This window comes from Rhinatrema bivittatum, chromosome 8 (assembly GCF_901001135.1).
Source record: "Rhinatrema bivittatum chromosome 8, aRhiBiv1.1, whole genome shotgun sequence".
Lineage (NCBI taxonomy): Eukaryota > Metazoa > Chordata > Amphibia > Gymnophiona > Rhinatrematidae > Rhinatrema > Rhinatrema bivittatum.
In genome coordinates, this window is record NC_042622.1 from 110,451,940 (window position 1) to 110,471,151 (window position 19,212).

Sequence of the window (19,212 nt, forward strand, 5' to 3'; positions counted from 1 at the left end):
TGCTCTCTTCTTCCCGCGGCCCGGAAGAGGAAGTAGTGAGCAGCGGGTGCATGCGCGGGAAGAAGAGAACTTGCTAGGGTGGGCAGGATCGGCCCGAAGAAAAGAAGAGAGGCGCGCCTTGAAGGATGAGCAGCGCGGCTCGGAGAAAAACGAGGAACAACGTCAACCCCCGTGACCGATGAGACTCCTTTCTCCACGAGGGCTGAACATAAAGGAGGCTGCTGCTGCTGCTAGTTCGGGGGAGGAGGGGGGGGGGGGGGAAAGAGTGAGTGAATGAGCAAAAGCATGTGTATTTGAGATCCAGTGTGTGTGAGTGAGATAGCATGTACGTGAATGATTGAGAGCCTGTATATGTGAAAGAGAGTATGTGTGTGATTGACAGCCTGTGTGTGAGAGATAGCATGAATGTAAGTTTGTGTGAAAAAGTATATGTGTGAGAGAGATCATATGTATGTATGATTAAGAGCCTGTGTGTAAATGAGAGAGAGAACATGTGTCTCTGTGTGATTGAGAGCTGGTTTAGGTGAGGGAGCATGCGAGTATGTGATTGAGAGCATGTGTGAAAGTGAGAGAAAGACAGCATGTGTGTCTCTGTGTGATTGAGAGCTGGTTTAGGTGAGGGAGCATGTGAGTATGTGATTGAGAGCCTGTGGTAAATGAGAGAAAGAGAGAGAGCATGTTTGTAAGCATGTGAATAAGAGTCTGTGTGTGAGAAAAAGACAGCATGTATGGGTGCGATTGAAAGCCTGTGTGTGTAAGCGTGAAAAGATAGACAGCATGTGTGTGTAAATGTGTAATTAAGAGCCTATAAAAGAGAGAGAGAAAAGGCATGTGTATATGTGAGTGATTGATAGCCAGTGTGAGAGAGAGAGGAGAAAGTTGCAAGCAAACCATCCTTCCTCCTGCTAATTCAAAACAATCTCAGGGCACCTGGATATCAAACGTTTCCAGGTATGCCGAGCAAATATTTTTATGTATCCTTATTATTTTTCATTACTGGGTCTCTGTGTCTGCTATTTTGAAATATTTTATTGGTATCTAGACTTTTTTGATATGAGCTTTTAATTATTGGATATTCCATTCATCAGCTGTTTTGAAATAATCTGCTACTGATTTTATATTTCTTGATTTGTTTTATAAGGATGGGTGATGTTTCTTTTTTCCTTTATTACACTGCATACAGAGACTCTGGCTTGTTGCTGTTTCCAATTCAGTTTTTATCTGCATGCTTCTAGTTATGCGTTTTGGTCTCTTTATTCTTTGTTAGGTGAGGGTCAGCACATGTGACTCAGGTGAGGTATTCTACTGGCTTGTAGTTTCTGTATAGGGCTCTAAAGCAGCCTGGCTTGGTCCGTTTTCCTAATAGGAGATGTATTGATGTCTTAAGGCCTGGTGTAATATTTTCAATGTTGCCTTTTCTTAGGTAAGGTATTTACTATTTAAGTGCTGGAAATTGGTGCTGTTTTGGTGTGGGCTGTTTACTATTTATGCAATTTCTGTTCAGACAGAGTACTTATCTTTCCCTTGTGTTATTGTTAACAATAAAAATAATACTGGGCCTTTATTTTTTATTTCCGCCGTGAATTATAATGAGTAGTGTGTCACACATGTGAGCGTGGTCTGTCAGGTGTGTCACGATGGGAAAAAGGTTGAGAACCACTGTTATAGACCGATATCCTTGACAAATATTAATTAATAATTCTTGCCAAGATATTGGCTACATGTTTGGGGATGGTAGCTCCCTTCCTTACTAATGAAGATCAGTCAGTCAGAGTTTGTACCTGGCAGACTGGCCTCTAACAATATGCGTACGGTTTTGGAATTGATCTGGTGGGCACAGCATAACAATATTCCATTAGTTCTTTTAGCTATAGACACTGAGAAGGCTTTTGACAGGATGCATTGGCCATTCTTGTTTAAATTATTTGCGAAAATGAACTTTAGCTCTGACTTTATTGGATGGATTCAGTGTTTATATGCGAATCCTAGGGCTTATCTAAAAATTAAATGGGGCTACTCATTGCCTTTTGAGGTTAAAAGAGGAACTAGACCAGGTTGCCTCCTTTCGCCATTATTTACACTCCCTTTAGAACCATTTTGTGGAGAAGGTGAGATATAATGTTCAAATTCAGGGGATGTCAATGAAGCCATACCATTATAAGCTCACTATTTTTGCAGATGACCTCTCATTTACAGTGGCAGACCTGGAATCTTCCTTTCAGGCTTTATTACAGGACATTTATTTATTTATTTTGCATTTTTATATACCGACATTCTTGTATCAGATACAAATCATACCTGTTTACATTAAAAACAGAGTATGCAGGAAAATAGGTTTCCTAAGTCAAATACATTGAACATATTTAATAAACAAAGGATTACTAAACACTATGAAAAAGGTTAATTAACAAAGGAAAACTTAAGGGAATTAAAATAAGCGTAGCACAAAGGACTGCACAAAGGGGGTGCACAAAGGGGAGTGCCCCTTTGGCGCACCCCTTCGGCGCGCAATGCCTGGTGGAATGTGGCAGTTTACCAGCTCGCCGCTGAGCGTGATGACGTCGGGGGGGGGGGGGGGGGGGGTCTCTTCATCCCTGAGTTCACAGCATTCTCAGTTTCAGCGCGAAGTGTTTTTTCAATTTTTTTGGTCTTTTTGGTCTCTTTTTCTCTCAGGGAAACATGAGAGAGTGTTTGGTAAAATCTCTGATTTAAAGTTAATGAAGATAAATCAGAGCTACTAAATCTCTCAGTACTCAGGAACAAACTTAGATTGTAAGCCCTCTGGAGACAGGGAAATACCTACAGTACCTGAATGTAATCCACTTTGAAGCGCTGAAAAAAAGTGTGAAAAGCAGAATATAAATCTAAATAAATAAATAAATCAAAATACTTAGTGACTGCTTTAATCACATTACAGCACCTCTCTCCTTTCGAGTAGCAAAAGGGTGAGTAAAATACCTAGGGGTAAAAATTGGTCCGATTATAAATTAATTATTTGGGCTTGACTACATTCCTTTATTATCTAGTATTCAAAAAGATTTAGACAGATGGGACAGATTGGCTTTTTCTTGGCTGGGGAGGATAGCTATTATTAAAATGAATGTCCTGCTCCATTTCTGTTACTATTTTAAATCCTTCCCATCCATGTGCCTGATTCTCTTTTGAAGCAATGGCAGCATAAGCTCCTTTGATTTATCTGGAAATGTAGACCTTCTAGAGTCTCTAAAACTGTTCTGTTTCTGGACAAAATGAGAGGGGGTATGCAGGTACCGCACTTGGAGTGGTACTTCGCTGTGTCTCAATTGAGTGTGTTTCTACATTAGCATAAGGATGGTGAGCTGAAACCTTGGGCCCGGATAGCAATGCAGGGGGATGGAGATTCTCCGCTACATACTCCGCTGTAGAGAACGAGAATTCTCTACAGCGGGTCTGGCCATTTGGAATAACATGCCCACAGACCTCAGGCTAGAACTTTGCCCTCTAACCTTTTGAAAAAAAACTTAAGACCTGGCTCTTCCTCCAAGCCTTCCCTTAACTTTCAAAACCAGCAATTTCTATCAGACAGGACTCCGCTTACCTGACTAGGCGCTCTGCCTAGTTTAGGTGTTATATTTTTGCCTCTGTTTCTTTGTTTCGTTACTTAGTTTATTCAGTTATGCTGTCCTTTGCCTCCGGCTAATTTAGCCCCCCCCCCCCAAGTTACTACCTCCTTGTTATATGTAACTTTCGCCTTTTGTTAAATGGTTGACTAAGTTATACCCCTTGTTACATGTAAACCGATTTGATATGAATTTATTCATGAAGGTCAGTATAGAAAAGCGCTAAATAAATAAATAAATAAGATAGATAGATAGATAGATACTAGAGCTTGGCAAAAGGGAGGGTTTAATCTTTCTGGCTTATCACCTTTTTCTAGATTAATTTATAAGGTTTGGAGGAAATAGAAACCCATATTAGTGGGTGTTAAATAGGCCTATCACTTAACTTCTTTTCTCTTTGATAACACATTCCCTCCAGGGACCAAACAGAGGGAGATAGAACGTTGGAGGGGGAAGGGTTTGTTTAAACGGGAGCAATCGTGGGATGGTCAGAAGCTGTTGCCGTTTAAGAACTGCGGCAATTTTACCCGGTCTCAGATTTGGAGCTTTTTGCTAATAACCAGATTATTCATTTTTTCACTTCAATAAAGGTGGGTCAGGAGCTAAATAAGAAAGGCAGGTCTCTCTTTGAAAATTATTGCACGCAAGCTGATAGGAGGGTCGAGACCACAGCCTCCGGATATCCCCGGCATCTTAATCTGCGCCTCTCAGAAACCAAGCCGCAAGACAGAAGCGATCTGCTTGGTCGAAAAATACTGGCCCTTGGTGTAGTAGCTGCGATAGATGGCCTAGGCGGAGAGGGCCATTCACCGTTAGGTTGATCAGGTCCACGAACCATGGCCGACAGGGCCACTCCGGTGCCACCAGAATCACCGGACCCTGGTGAACTTCGATTCTCCAGAGGATCTTGCCCACGAGGAGCCACAGTGGGAACACGTAGAGGAGAAGGTGAGGGGCCATGGAAGAACTAGCGCATCCACGCCTTCTGCGCTGTGCTCTCTTCTGTGACTGAAGAATCGCGGTGCCTTTGTGTTGTGGGCTGTAGCCATGAGGTCCAGATGAAGGATCCCCCAACGCTGTACAAGAAGTTGCATCGCATCCACAGAGAGCTCCCACTCCCCGGGATCGAGACATTGGCGACTCAGGAAGTCCGCTTGAATGTTGTCTACTCCTGCAATGTGCGAGGCCACCAGTTGGGCAAGGTGGAGCTCTGCCCACTCCATTAGCTTGTCCATTTCCAATGAGACATGACTTCTCGTGCCGCTCTGGCGATTGATGTACGCTACCGTGGTCGCATTGTCAGAGAGAATCCTGACCACCCGATGGGGGATGAGGAGAAGAAAACTCCTCAGCGCCAGACGGACTGCCCTGGTCTCCAAGCGATTGATCGGCCAAGTAGCTTGAGACATCGTCCACTGCCCCTGCACGGAACTAGTCTGGCAGACTGCTCCCCAGCCGGAGAGACTGGCATCCGTGGTGACCACTACCCATTCCGGAGTGTTCAAGGGCATTCCCTGCGCCAAGTGGAGTGGGTCTAGCCACCAGAGCAGGCTGTCCCTGGCAAGTTGCAGGAGCGGGAGGATGGCCTGGAACTCCTGAGACACTTGTTTCCATCAGGAGAGTAACGCTCTCTGCAGCGGATGCATATGCGCAAAAGCCCAGGGTACTAGATCAATAGTGGATACCATGGATCCCAGTACCTGCAGATAATCCTAGGCCGTGGGAAAGGAAAGGCAAGAGAAGTGCTGGACCTGAGCCGCTAGTGACTGGGCCCGATCCGGCCGGAGGTAGACCTTGCCCGTCGCCGTGTCGAACCGCACTCCCAGGAAGTCTAGTGACTGCGAAGGAGTAAGACTGCTCTTGGCGTAGTTGATGATCCAACCGAGGGATTGGAGGAGCTGAACCACTCGGTTGACCGTCCAATGACCCTGGATCAAAGTCTTCACTCAAATGAGCCAGTCGTCCAGATAAGGGTGAACCAGGATACCCTCTTGGCGGAGAGCTGCCGCTACCACCACCATGACTACCTTCGTAAACATTCATGGGGAGGTCGCCAGGCCGAAAGGAAGGGCCTGGAATTTAAAATGCTGACCTAGGATCTTGAACCGAAGGAAGCACTGATGCGCTTTGAGGATGGGAATGTGAAGGTAAGCCTCCGTGAGATCCAGGGAGGCAAGAAATTCTCCCCGATGGACTGAAGCAATCACCGATCGCAGGGTCTCCATCCTGAAGTGAGGGACCTTGAGAGACTTGTTTACCGCTTTGAGATCCAAAATTGGGCGGAAGGTTCCCTCTTTCTTGGGGACTACAAAGTAGATTGAATAGTGGCCGGAACCCACTTCTGTGGGGGGGGGGGGGGGGGTACTGGGATAATAGCCCCGAGGGCTAAGAGCCTGTCGAGCGTCTGGCATACAATGAGCTGCTTTTGAGGAGGGAGAAAAGAGGAACCTGTCCCTTGGGGGCCAAGCAAAATCCAATGCGTAGCCTTGCCTTAGAATATCTAGGACCCACTGATCAGACGTGATCCGGGCTCACTCCTCATAGAAGAGAGAAATCCGTCCCCCAATCCTGGGAGTCAAGGAGTGGGTTGGCCTAGCATCATTGAGAAGACTTGGCGGATGCCCCTTGGGCCATCCCGTCCCTTGCCGGTCTGCGTCCTCGAAAGGGACGGGACCAGGATTGCGAACGGGACAAGTGCGTCCGAGGGTTCAGCTGTCTCATGGTGTGGAAGCGGCGTTGACTGCGGTAACGGCTTCTGGAAGCATTGAATGATCTAGTAGTCCGCGTCCGATCATCCGGGAGCCTATGCACCGTATTCTCTCCGAGGGACTTGATAATCTGGTCCAGATCTTCCTCAAACAGGAATTTTCCTTTAAAAGGGAGAGATCCCAGCTGTGTCTTGGATGAGGAGTCTGCCGACCAGTTGCGGAGCCATAGGAGGCGCCGGGCCGAGACCGCTGCGACCATCAATCTGGCCAGGACTCAGAAGAGGTCATACAGGGCATCTGCCCCATAGGCAATGACGGCCTCCAACCTGTCTGCCTGACATGCCTCCTCAGGTGGTAGGTCTTGCGAAGTGAGGAGCTGCTGCACCCATCGAAGTCCCGCTCTTTGTGCCAGCGAGCTACATATGGTCGCCCAGACTCCCAGCGCAGAAACCTCAAACACCCTTTTGAGATAGACCTCTAGTTTTCTATCTTGCAGATCTCGCAGCACTGTACCCCCTGTAACCGGGATGGTTGTGCGTTTGGTGACTGCTGAAACAGCGGAGTCTACCTTCGGGACCTTGAGAAGTTCCAGAAAGTTCTCAGGGAGGGGGTAAAGCTTCTCCATTGCCCTGCCAACTTTGAGGGAGGCTTCAGGTGAATCCCACTCCCTGGATAATAACTGGAAAAGCCCTGGTCGGCGGGCGGAGCCCCGCCAGCACGGGGTCTCCCTTCTTCCCTAGAGGAGTGGGGCCAGGCAGATCCATCGGGGCCTCAATGTCCAGTTCTTGCAGGATATGTGGAATTAGTGTGTCCAGCTCGTCCCTCTGGAAAATGCGCAACACACTAGGGTCGTCCCCTTCCATCTGGGCAGCAAGCAGTGGATCATCCAGGCCAAGGTCTGGAACCAAATCCGCCCCCTCCGCAAGGGGGAGAACCAGACGCACCCTGGCGGTCCCCTGAGGGAGGAAGGGACAGCCGGGACCCCCCCCCCCCGAGGCCTCAACTCCCTGAGGGACTCCCCCGGGAAGAGGGTCAGCTGTCCGGGCCACTTTGGGAGGGGGGGTCCAGGGGTGGGACCCAGTGGCTGGGACATCCTGGCCAAATAGGCATTGTGCATAAGCAGCACAAAATCCGTAGAAAACGGAGGTGGACCCGAAAGAGGCAGAGCTGAAGGATCCCCCGAAGGCAAAACGGGCCCCAGAGGTGGAACCGGTGTAAGGACCGGCAGCAAAAGTGAGAAATCAGCATCCGCTTCATCTTCTGAGGGGATCGTGGTCAACGGCTCCGAATCCAAAATGGCCACCATTCCCGCGCGAAGCGGGATCGGGGTCTGTCTCTGCCTGAGGGAGTGCGCTTGTCCGCGCGAAACTGAGCATCCCGCCGGCTGCGAGGTGCCCTCCCCACCAGGGAGGTAACTTGTGCAGATCCCCTCACGGGAGGGCCTGGACCCGGGCTCCCTGCAGGCTGGAACAGCGAAAAGCCCTCGGCATGACGGAGGGGAGGAGGGGACCGCAGGGAATAAAGTCAGACAGTGCCGCGGGGAGCAGGGAAAGCCTCCGCTCTAAAACCCACACCGACCCTAGGATCTCCACAGGCCCCGCCGAGGAATGTGACCTCTCAGCGGGCAGCAGCCCCAGGGAATGTATGTCTCAGGGCTGCAAGTCGGGACGCGGCAAGGGGGAGGGGGAGAGAGGTTGAAATCTCCAACTTGCACCCCCAGTAGCTGGATTATCGAAGAAACCTGACAGGAATGAAATAAATAGACAAGACTTACCCCGGCCAGCCCAAACGGGAAAGGCAGAGTCAAAAAGACAGCAGACAGAGAAAGGAGAAAACAGGTCTGTCTGTAAAAGTTTAAAAAAAAAAAAAAAACCAAATTCCATTTTAAACTAGAGAAAACTTGATCCCTCTAACACACTTCAAGTAGAAAGAGAAGAAAGGAAACACTTGAATAGTGTGCTGGGGAAACAGAGGTTCCCCTGCTCCTATCTGCTGGAGTCAGAAAGATACTGAAGAGGGATAGTGGGTGCACTGGCTTATATGGCAGCACCCTCTGAAGTTTTTGTCTGACTCCATCTGCTGAACGGGGGACATAACCACATAATCCACCGTCTGAACTGATCCGGGTACGTACAGGGAAGCAGGGATAACATGCTGTGAGGGGCTTCCTCGTTCCACGATCATTCCTTGTCCCATCTTAAGAAAGCAGACTTTTTCTTTTTTTTAAAATAGCACTGAAAAGTGCTGTCAGAGGTGCGGCAGAGCAGCAAGGCAATTAAAGTGAAGAAAACCAAAGAGAAAGAAACAATCTTAAGGATTCTAGAAAAAAAGAGTCTAGAGAAAATGAGTACATATCCAGACTGTACCTAGACAAAAACTGACTTGAGGAGGTGCTCGAGGCAATGCCCGTATGGAATTCCCATACGTACTCAGTAGAGCTCAAAGCTTTACTAGCTTGGAGAGACAAGTCTGTCTGGTGCCACTGGATAACGTCACTTACAGATCATGTCTAATTACGACCTGTTTATCGACGGAAAAAGAAAAATTGTTCCCTGGCACCTCATTTTTTCTAAATATATTTCTACCCATGCTGACAGGTGAGTTTTCACCACCATTTGAATTGACATATCCTTTGTCCTATGCCATCGCAATAGGAACAGTTTCCCTGTTACATAGGGTAAGGCAAAAAATAATTTGCCTCCTGGAGGTTTAAAGTACTTAGGAAAGAAATACAATTCCAAACAGGCCATAAAATATATACAGCGCACACAAGAAATTCAGTACACAAAGAAGCTTCCTAATGCAGAAATAATCCTCTCTCTCTCACTCATCCTTACCTATGGCAGTCCGATTCTTTTTGTTGGCTGGAGTAGTTGCTGGAGACAGCTGAGGTGTGTTAGAGGGAGTCGTTTCCAGAGTGCTGTTTTTCCCAGGTTTGGTCAGGGGTATTGTTGCCAGAAGAGTATCAAGAGCCATCCTATCTTCTTCTCTCAGCTGACCACCTGCGATCACATTTCGCATAAACCCCACCTGCAGCAGAATTAGCGTTATGGCCATTAGAAGAACATTATCAGAGGTACAGCTGCAAGCAACTAGTACAATGCACATGAAGATGGGAGAAGTGACTGTTTTCCATCCAGTCCTCCTACCATGCTGCTACAGGATTTTGCTGCTACTTCCAGCTTCTGCTGTGCTGCATCACTGGCCACTTCCCCCTCTCGCTGATGTCACTGCAGGCCGATTACAAGAGCTGGCAGACTGTGGGGAGGCAGGTGAAGTTTAATTTGTGCCTTTCAAAATTTCTTCAGGAGTGACCAAAAGGGAGGGGGGAGGGGAGGGAATTTATTTATTTATTTTTTTAAAGTGGTGTTTGGGTGAGTACAGTATAGGATTTTGTCTTTTATCTCAGGAGAGGAGAGGAAAGGGAGAGAGAGTTATTGTCTTTTATGAGTGGGTACTGTATTTGATGTTTTTGATACATATGTTACTATATTCAATATATATCATGTATTTATTTATATGCTACCTAAACAGAGGCCCTAAGCAGCATACAAACCAACATACATAATTAAATCATTTAGGACACATACAAAGATCAAAACAAAAAGAAAGTGTGTCTTAACCCTGGCCAATATGTTTGAAATGTTGTAAGCCGACTGAGTCTTCTGTTGGAGTAGAGTAACAAATTGAAAGTGTAATGTAAGGCTCAACCTCAGATTCAGTGCTTCCTCCAAAACTGCCTTGACAAGCCTGCTCTCTGCAAGTTGATTTTTCTATGCCCTCTACTCTTCCAGGTAACTGAATATCTAGATTTCCAAAAACTAGTCCACACCCAAGTACCCCTCCATTTCTTTAATTATTGTAATCCTGCCAGCTCTTACAACTGCCCTGTTTCTGTCCTCACAAGTGGGTAACATCATCCAATGCAGCCTGGCACAGAAAACCTTTGTCAAGGTTTCTAGAAGCTTTGACCAGCACACCGAGTATGCTCAGCATGCCACTATCCACGCATCCATGCGAGGTCCCCCTTCAGTCTTGTGTAACAGAAGAAAATACAAGCAAAAAAATAAAACAACTGGAAGGAGAACTCAACTCTGTGGGGAGGCGAGCGGGATTCAAAAAATTATTTTATTCCCAATATTGAGATAAAGAAAAGTGATCAGTTTTAATATAGGTGCATAAATTATTGGGGGACGGAGAGGGAGATTTCCTCTGGCTTAAACATTCAACTCTCTGAAGCTGAAGAACCTTCATAGAAAAGCACTATGAAATTACCAGGCTAAAAAGCTGTCCATGCGTCATATAAACCACCGTCCTGCTCAACCCTTCCAGAAGGTTAACTGAGGATAGGGGAGGAGTTTCTACAGCACGTCCTCCAACAATGACCTCCAAGAAAGCAGCAACACAGCCCTGCAAAAAAAAAAAAAAAAAAAAGGTTTGTATCAAAGAAGGTAATGAGTTTTACATCCAGATCTCCTCCTGCATCTTTGGGTTTCGGGTTGAAACTGGGATCCGGGATCCAGAATCAAACTTTCACTTACAACTACCTGAGGATTTTTCCTCTCTCAACTCATCTTGCCCAGTCATTGTAGCAACAGTCCTTGGTCACAGGCCACGCACAAGGGCTCCTTCTGGAAACTAGCAATTGTGGGTCTTAAGGCTGACCACTGGATGTTGACACCTCTGTGCAATAATTGGGACTCCTTCATTCTTCTATGAATGCTGCTTTTATAGAGCTCTGACCCAGGTCCTCCCCACTATAGTGGGCAGCACTGTCACTGAAAAACCCGGATAGCTCAGTTTTAACATCTTAAGTGAAAAGTTGTAGATTGGCGTGCAAAAGGATATTGCTTTCAGGATAACCAAACCATGCAAAATAAGCAGTGTATTAAATCCAATGTATGCCAATTTCTCACATGAATTTACATGTATTTAGAAAAAACATGTGCCAGTCAAACATTTTTAGGAACCAAGGAACGCATTTTCCTTATTTTCTCTCACATTATTACTCTTTATTGTTGTTGTTGCTATTTTACTTGGCTTTACTTCTTTTGCTCTTTTTTATGCTTGTCCCCTTTTTTTTTTTTTTTAGTTCAGGGATGTTTTGGGGGGGGGGGGGGGGGTTCGCTTCTTTCCTTTTATTTTTTCTGAATTTTAGGCATCAAGGTTACCTGAATTTTTCCCGCTCTGTCAATATGCACTGAGAAGATCCTGAAAACTTAACCCGTTTGCCACTGAAATGACTAGATTTGGCAATCCCTTTCTTACGTCTGTCAAGATACATATTGTGGTTTTTGAATTATTTTTAATTCACAATCTATTCCTTTTAGGTATACATATTTATGTGACTATACAACATGACCAAGCATAAGCCAAAGAAAAGAGTCACCTCCTTCCCCCTACCCCAACAGTTAATTCCTTGAGGCTGCTTGTCTTAGGTCCTACTAATAAAGTCAAACCAATTGATACAAAAGACATGGATTATCAAGAACACTTTTTTGTTGGAAACTAATAGAAACCAAAGAGAACAAGATCAACTCATTTTCATTTCAGAAGGAGCATTCCTCATAAGAATACTACACTGATAATGCAAGTTAAAGTAATCAGATCCCAAGCCTACTTGTATAATTAAGAGTCAGTACAGTTACTTCTCAAGAGACACAACAGGCAGTCATTTTATTTGAAGTTCCTCCACCCCCCCGCCCTCCAATCATAGTTATACTAATCAAGGCAAACAAAAAAGATAACAAAATGAAGAGGGGCTAAGAGGCCTATTCCTTTCCATGTAAAGGTGAAAATATAAATTTCCATTAACAATCCCTCTCGAACAACTGACAGTCCTCTGCAGCAGGCTCCCAAAAGTCCCCTCTCCTCCCAGCCTGTGCAATGACTTCATACTGAAAATACATTTTGCTCCTATTCTGCCCCAGGAACAAATGCCCCTTTCACAAACAGTCTGCACACAGATATGTTCTGCTTGAGCCTTACTTTGTCAAATTTGCCAAGGCTGCTCTTAATCCGTGGATCTCCCTCTTCAGAACCTGTCAATGCCAGCTGCTGCAAGAGTCGCCCCACCTAAACCAAGAGGAGAGTTACATGAATGAGGAGGAAGGACTACGGGCAGAAGTACAAATCTACATGACAAGACACCTGACTTTGATTCAGTTTGACATGTTTTTCCTTCCATTTTTAGCTCTTTAAAGTCCAAAAAATTAAAGAAACATATTAAACCAATTTTTGGGAAAAGCTAGTTTATTAAACGCAAAAAAAACCCCAAACAAAAGCAAAAAACCCCAAAAAGAATGCAAATAATTAAAAAGTACTGAACCTTTTGACTAATTTTTGTTTTAGGTATTAGTGTTTTTAGAATTCAAAATTTCCTTGTTCTACCCGTATGAAATGTGCCAAATATTTTGGTGTCTATGCCAATCATGGATTAAAACATTTGCAAAAATAAATAAAAGCCCCAATACTACACTCGTAGTAACAAAAGTTCTATATTTGTTTTTCAGACATAAACCTTGGCCATACCTGCATCAGATTGAATCTGGCCACCTCGTTTATTGGGGCATCAGAGATGATTCCATATTGCTCTGGATTGACAATCGCTGGGCAAATAAAACAGACCAGGAGGAGATCAGTGCACATGGCCTTCACCTCAGTAACCTCGAGTCTTTCCACACAAGACAATGTCTTGTACATCTGAGAGACAATCCACCTTAGACTATGTGGAAAACAGTACGTATTCTGTTTGAGGTACCCAATAAACTTGTTCACTAAAGCTACTAATTTGGCTTCATTCGAGTCCACCATCTCCTGGACCTTTTGCTTGAATTTCTCCGTGCCTTTTTCCCCAAAGAGTTTTTCCTGCTGTGTGGGAGAGAATCTGTCCAGTAATTTGCTTGGGTCAGTTTCTAAATGGTCTTCATCTTCTACCAGCAGCTGCATGATCGGCTCATGCAACGTGGCTGTAAGGAAGAGTTTGGCAGAGAAAAGCCCCTCAGAAAAAAGTTTGAATAAGATGCTGAAGGCACAGGTACCTCTTCTTAGCAGCCGTCTGGGGTTGTCACTCTCCTTGAGTTCAAATTCAATCAAATACCTCAACACCTGCAGGAGATAGCTCTCATCCTCCTGCATTATGCAGTTGCCATAGAGAGAGGTGAAGACTGTGTGGATGACACTCTGGGTATTCTCCTGGTTAAGCTTCTCACCAGCAACCAGACATGAGGCAATCAGCCGTGGGTTTTCCCGAAGCCTGTTCAGGAACTCTCCGTAGGTGGTCTCCTGAAAGCCTAACTGCTTGTAGCCATCAACAAACTGGGTGTTTTCCAGGATTTTGGCATGCTGGCAACATTCAGCAGGGGAAGCTTCCACACTAGAACAAAATCACTCAGTCATAAAATTTCATTAGACATTCTCAAGATCCACATCATATCCCAAAATTTAAACAAAAATACGATGCTGAATTAGTACTTATTTGTATGTCAATGTGCTTCTTTTTTTTTTTGTAACCAGAGCTCTGTAAGCTGTTAAACAAAAATCCCTGATAAGAGCAGGGAGGGCAACACAAACTAAGCTGAGCAACTTACCACAATACTGGGGGGGGGAGGGAGTAAAATAAATTAAGATTGCATAAACCAGTAATTATTTACCATCAACACATTGGGCACTTGCAGCTTTGCTTCTCATTAAGAAACACAGGACTACAAGTACCACAGTGCATTGGATAAGAACAAGAAAATAGCTCCCAAAATCTAAACTGTTCACCTTGCATTGAGGTTAGTTGTAGTATTTGCCATTAGACAATCTTGCAGTTCCAAAAAAAAAAAAAAGGATTGCTTTAAAAATACATTATGTAACAAACAATAAAAGAAAAAAGTTCTAACTTTTCAATTCCATCTTCAACAACCTGTAAATATTAAAATAATACAAAATCCAAGAACCCATAGTAACTAAATAATCTGCTGAACTGAAACTTCTCTGACTTTCTCTTCCATTCCCCTAATAACCAATCACTCCACGCAGCTAAGATTGTTGCACAGTTCATTTAACTTTCAGTTTTCAATTTTAAGACTGCAGTTCCTAGGTTCGCAAGCAATCAATCACCTTGTTATGATAAGCCTATCCAAGTTAATCCTTTGCTGCTTAGATATCCATGATGTGTGATACAGTTTCTCTGCTGTCTTCAGCACCTCGGCATTGAGTCGCTGAATCAGCTGCTTTTCTGAGTTTACATACAGTCGTTCCTGCTTGAGGTGATGAGCCAGGGTGTGAATATCTAACTTCACCATCTTCAGTCTCCAAAGGGGTCGCAGAGAGCTTACTACAAACACAACAGAGATTCATCAGTCCAGTACAGAGTATTCAAATGTTCAATCCCTTCAACATAAAATAAGATATTTCAAAAAACTTACGCCAATTCAGGCTATTATAACAAGTAGCAAATGCAAGCAATGTAACACGCTAATCTATAGGGAATGATGAGACAAGGACTGGATATGGAAGTCCTCCATGACTCTTCCATTGGTCTATCAGCATGAAGACAAACAGCAATTTTATGAACTATACAGCCAGATGAAAATATGGTGAACTGAGCTGTCTAGAGGGCAAAATACATTATTGTGCAAGAAACAAATCAGGTGAATAGCAAAGACTACAGAATGAAAGAAAATAGAATCCTCTTTGGATCAAGATGTCTAGACATATACAACAGTCAATATGAAAGAGGAGATCCATTTCAGGGAGCTGTATATGACATGTTAATGAATTGTGATCTATCACCTCCAAATTAAGAGAGTTCAAAAAATAATTTGGAGGGCTATGTCTCAGAGCAGGGTTAAGAATGTTATTCCTATGGAGGGGAAAACACCATACTCCAGAATTTAAGGAAAGGCTCGGTGTGCTTGCTTCGGTCTCCCACACGAGTGCAGCACATTTCCTTTTCTATGCCACTGATAATTGTATAAACTCTTACAAATTCTAATTCTTCAGTGTTTTAATGTGCATTGTATGTTCCAAAATTCTGATTCAACTTGCACATTTGTTTTTCAAAAGTATCTTTTGTATAAATGTAAAAAGTCATCCCACAAATTCCTAACAAGGAACTAAATGTATTTGATTAAAAAAAAAATGCTCTGCTTGAACACAAAGATTTCTCTGTATTCTAGACCAACCCCCCAAACCAGTGTTTGTTTTTCACAGTGAGAAATATAGGAAAGTTTTTTAGCTCTGCCTTTGATTTTAGAAAGTATCAGTACTAAACTGAAGGCCTGTCTATACTGAAATGCAGGAGCCTAGTTTAGGTTGCTGCTTCTTGGCTGACTAGGCTGGGAGCAGCACTTTCAGCCCCAGAGCAGGGTAGAGCCAGGTAACATATAGACAATAGCACTGAAGCATCTCGTAAATAAGCAGCATCCTGCCTTCTTGGTGGTCACTGCAGTATTTAGCTTAGAAATGGGATCAAATAAAGAAGAAAACAAGCAAAGCTGCTGGTGATCTGATAAGACTCAGTTGAGTGGAAAGCAAAAAGCAGAAGCCTACTGATGACAATCAGGACAAATCAAAAGACATTGTATGAAGCTTATCTTTGCTTTACAAGGGTCATATACTAAACCATAACTTTCAGTTTTGATGATGTGCTTCAACATCAGTATTGCGATAGCCTCCTCTGTCATTGTAGCATATAAAGGTATATTATATAAGCTCTTTGACAATTCTTCTGAAAATCCTGGTATAAAAGTGCAGCAAATCCTACTTCATGTTTGTGCTAAAAACAAAGCTGGCTTTATGGTCCAATAAAACCAAAATTGAATTGTAAAGTATTCTTCCAAGCAGCCTCCTTGCCTTGCTCAACTGTGTTAACAAGGGATTCCATTTATGAAGAAAAATGCACAGGGGAAGCAAACTAAAAAGCACATTTTCTTTGGGAACATAATGAGATCTGTAACAAACTTTTGAGGTTCCAGGAAAAGCTTGCCATCCAGAAGTACAATCATCACCAATTTCTTATAATAAAGTCTAAAGCTCATTTAAAGACCAAAATAGCAGCATATAAGAACATAACAAGATGTGCATACTGGGTCAGACCAAGGGTCCATCAAGCCCAGTATCCTGTTTCTAATAGTGGCCAATCCAAGTCACAAGTACCTGGCAAGTACCCAAACTTTAGATAAATCACAAGCTACTACTGTTTATTAATTACCGTAATAGCAGTTTATGGACTTTTCCTCTAGGAACTTACTGTATTTTTCGCTCCATAAGACGCACTTTTTTCCCCCAAAAAATGGGGGGAAAATATTTGTGCGTTTTATGGAGCGAATGTAGCGTCTCTGCCTCTTGCGCGCCGTCCCCCGCCTCCTCCCAACTCAGCCCAATCAGCATGGTGGCGCAGGTGTGTCGTCTTCTGCCTGCAGAACTTGAGCTCCCTGCCGGTCTGCTGTTCCCGGGGTGCATCTTGCTGCGAGGGTCGGCGTGGCGCAGGTCAGACATCAGCTGTTTGAACCGCGTGGGCTACGGAGGCCCCTCCAGTTCAGACGGCTGGCATTTGACCTGCGCTGCACTGGCCTTCGCAGTGGGATACACCCCGGGAACAGCAGCCCGGCAGGGAGCTGTTTGAACTGGAGGGGCCTCCGTAGCCCACGTGATTCAAAACAGGTGATGACTGACCTGCGCCACACTGATCTTCGCAGGGAGATGCACCCCGGGACCGGCGGGGAGCTCAGGCTCTGCCGGTGGAGAATGATACATGGTCAATTGTTGACCTCACTTGCAGTCCAAAGTAAGAACTTCACTCCTTGTGGTTGGTGCCATTTCCTTCTAATTTGTTTGGATGTATTGGAGGGTCATGGGGGTGATATATTGCCTGGGATGGAGGACACATGACACAGACCAGCAAATAGAATTACTGCCTGCGCTGATTAAGTGGCTACCTGTTGAAATATTAGGAGCAAATTGCTCTCCTAATCATTGTAATATAGCTCTGACTATTTATTATTGAACTTTGGAGCAGTCATGAAAGTTTAAAATAACTGGTGTGCGAGAGCTGTGTGTATGAGGGAGAGAGTCCGAGTGTGTGATTGTCTGTGGGTATGTGTATATGTGAGGGACAGCCAGTGAGTTGAATGGGGGAGAGAGCTAGTGAGTGTGAAAGAGCCTATGTATGTATGTGAGGGAGAGAAAACAAGTGAGTGTGAGTACCTGTGTGGATGTTCTCTGCCTTACTATAAAAACCAAAACCAAAAAAATATCCCACAGATGGCCACCAGGGGAAAGCTCTGTACAGAGCCCATCATGGGGACAGAATTTTTTTTTTCTTATTTTCCTCCTCTAAATCCTAGGTGCGTTCTATGGTCAGGTGCGTCTTATAGTGCAAAAAATACGGTATCCAAACCTTTCTTAAACCCAGTTACACTAACTGCTGTAACCACATCCTCTGGCAATGAATTCCAGAGCATATAAATGCTACGCAAACATGATATAATACAAGAACCCAAATTCAAAAGTGCATCTATCACATCCGGGTGCATAAGTCCAAAGTGCGTTTCTCATGCAATTCCTTTGGGAGTTTCAGGGTTGCTGCCTGACCCAAGTCAACCTGATTCAGTTTTGGTTTTACCGCACTATACGCATGATGGGAGCTGTAGTCCTACTTTTCTTAGGGAAATCAGAACTGCAACTCCATGCATGCAATGGGATAACAGGACTATCAAACTCTTCAGGTTTACCTGGGTGAGGTGGCAAGCTCCTGCCTCTCTCCCAGGCAGTGGCTTGGAGCTGAATGAGTCATAGAAAAGGCATGAGAAAAAGCAGGACATACTCCACCCAATATGATGTTAGATACTGCATCAAGAGGAGATGCTGTGTTTTTATAAAGCTGGCCTAATTCACTTAAAAAAATAAAATCAGCCAACCAGGAGGAAAACGTTTATGTTACTACCACTGCTCTCATCCTCCTACAATCTGCAAATTTACATTTTGCAATGAGAAGATACTCCTGTCCCAAGACCTGAAATACTGAAAATGACTTAAAATCAATAGTATGGTATTCTCTTGGCTGTCCTGTCCTTATTCCAGATCTATAATATTGTCTAAATTTAGAATATTTGTTATATATTTATTTTATTTATTGATGTTTTGTATACCATCCTTCCATGTGAGAATCACTAGGTCACAACAGTTTACAGGTTAAACATTCATATTTATATTATTCATATTGAAAATGCTTAAAAATATTAGAGAGAACTAAAAAACGTTCAAAAAGAGGTAAAGATAATTTATTGTACATCATAAGCTCTTGCAAGGTTTTAAGAGATGTCGTCTCATAGTTAATATGGACAAAACCCCCTGGTACTAATTACAGAATTAATCTCACAGTTCACTGCGTCTGAAGAACATGTTTAGTATTTTATAGCACCAATCAAAATTTCTGACTTTTGTGTTTTGGAATATTTTTCCTAAGGATGGCACCACTATACCAGACAAGGTCAATGATTTAAATGGAATGAATTTAAAATATTTCTAACCTGCCTTCCTGATTGTATTAAGAATGCCTAAAGCAATGTGCAAAATTAAGATACTTAAACAGATGAAAGAGACAATATAGCATAATCATAAAAACAAATCTTAAGAATAAATTAGAACTAAAAAATCAAGTAAATGAATTAAAACATAGTTGTATATACATTCATAATAATTCACACAAAAAACAAATAAGTACACTAATGGCTACAGGAAGCTATAAATGGAACTACCCAAAAAAAAAATTGCATAACTTAACCAAACTTAAGGGAAAGAACCTAATTCACTTTTTGGTGAAAATGAAACATAGAAACATAGAAATGACATAAAAAAAAGACCAAAACAGCCCATCTAGTCTGCCCAGCAAGCTCCCACACTTATTTTCCCGT

General features: G+C 43.7%; 1 protein-coding gene across 7 annotated transcripts in view; it reads right to left on the reverse strand.

Annotated features, from left to right (window-relative positions):
• The window catches only part of GAPVD1 (GTPase activating protein and VPS9 domains 1), a 223,688-nt gene that overhangs the window by 159,829 nt on the left and 44,647 nt on the right, over nt 1-19,212 (reverse strand). For all 7 annotated transcript variants that reach the window (XM_029610988.1, XM_029610986.1, XM_029610985.1 and 4 more), the window contains 5 exons: nt 14,414-14,630; nt 12,839-13,682; nt 12,296-12,382; nt 10,583-10,717; nt 9,145-9,337 (listed from right to left, as the gene is read on the reverse strand). In XM_029610988.1, the coding sequence (XP_029466848.1) occupies nt 9,145-9,337; nt 10,583-10,717; nt 12,296-12,382; nt 12,839-13,682; nt 14,414-14,598 (1,444 nt within the window). In that variant the 5' untranslated portion in view covers nt 14,599-14,630. The remainder of the gene's footprint in view (nt 1-9,144; nt 9,338-10,582; nt 10,718-12,295; nt 12,383-12,838; nt 13,683-14,413; nt 14,631-19,212) is intronic.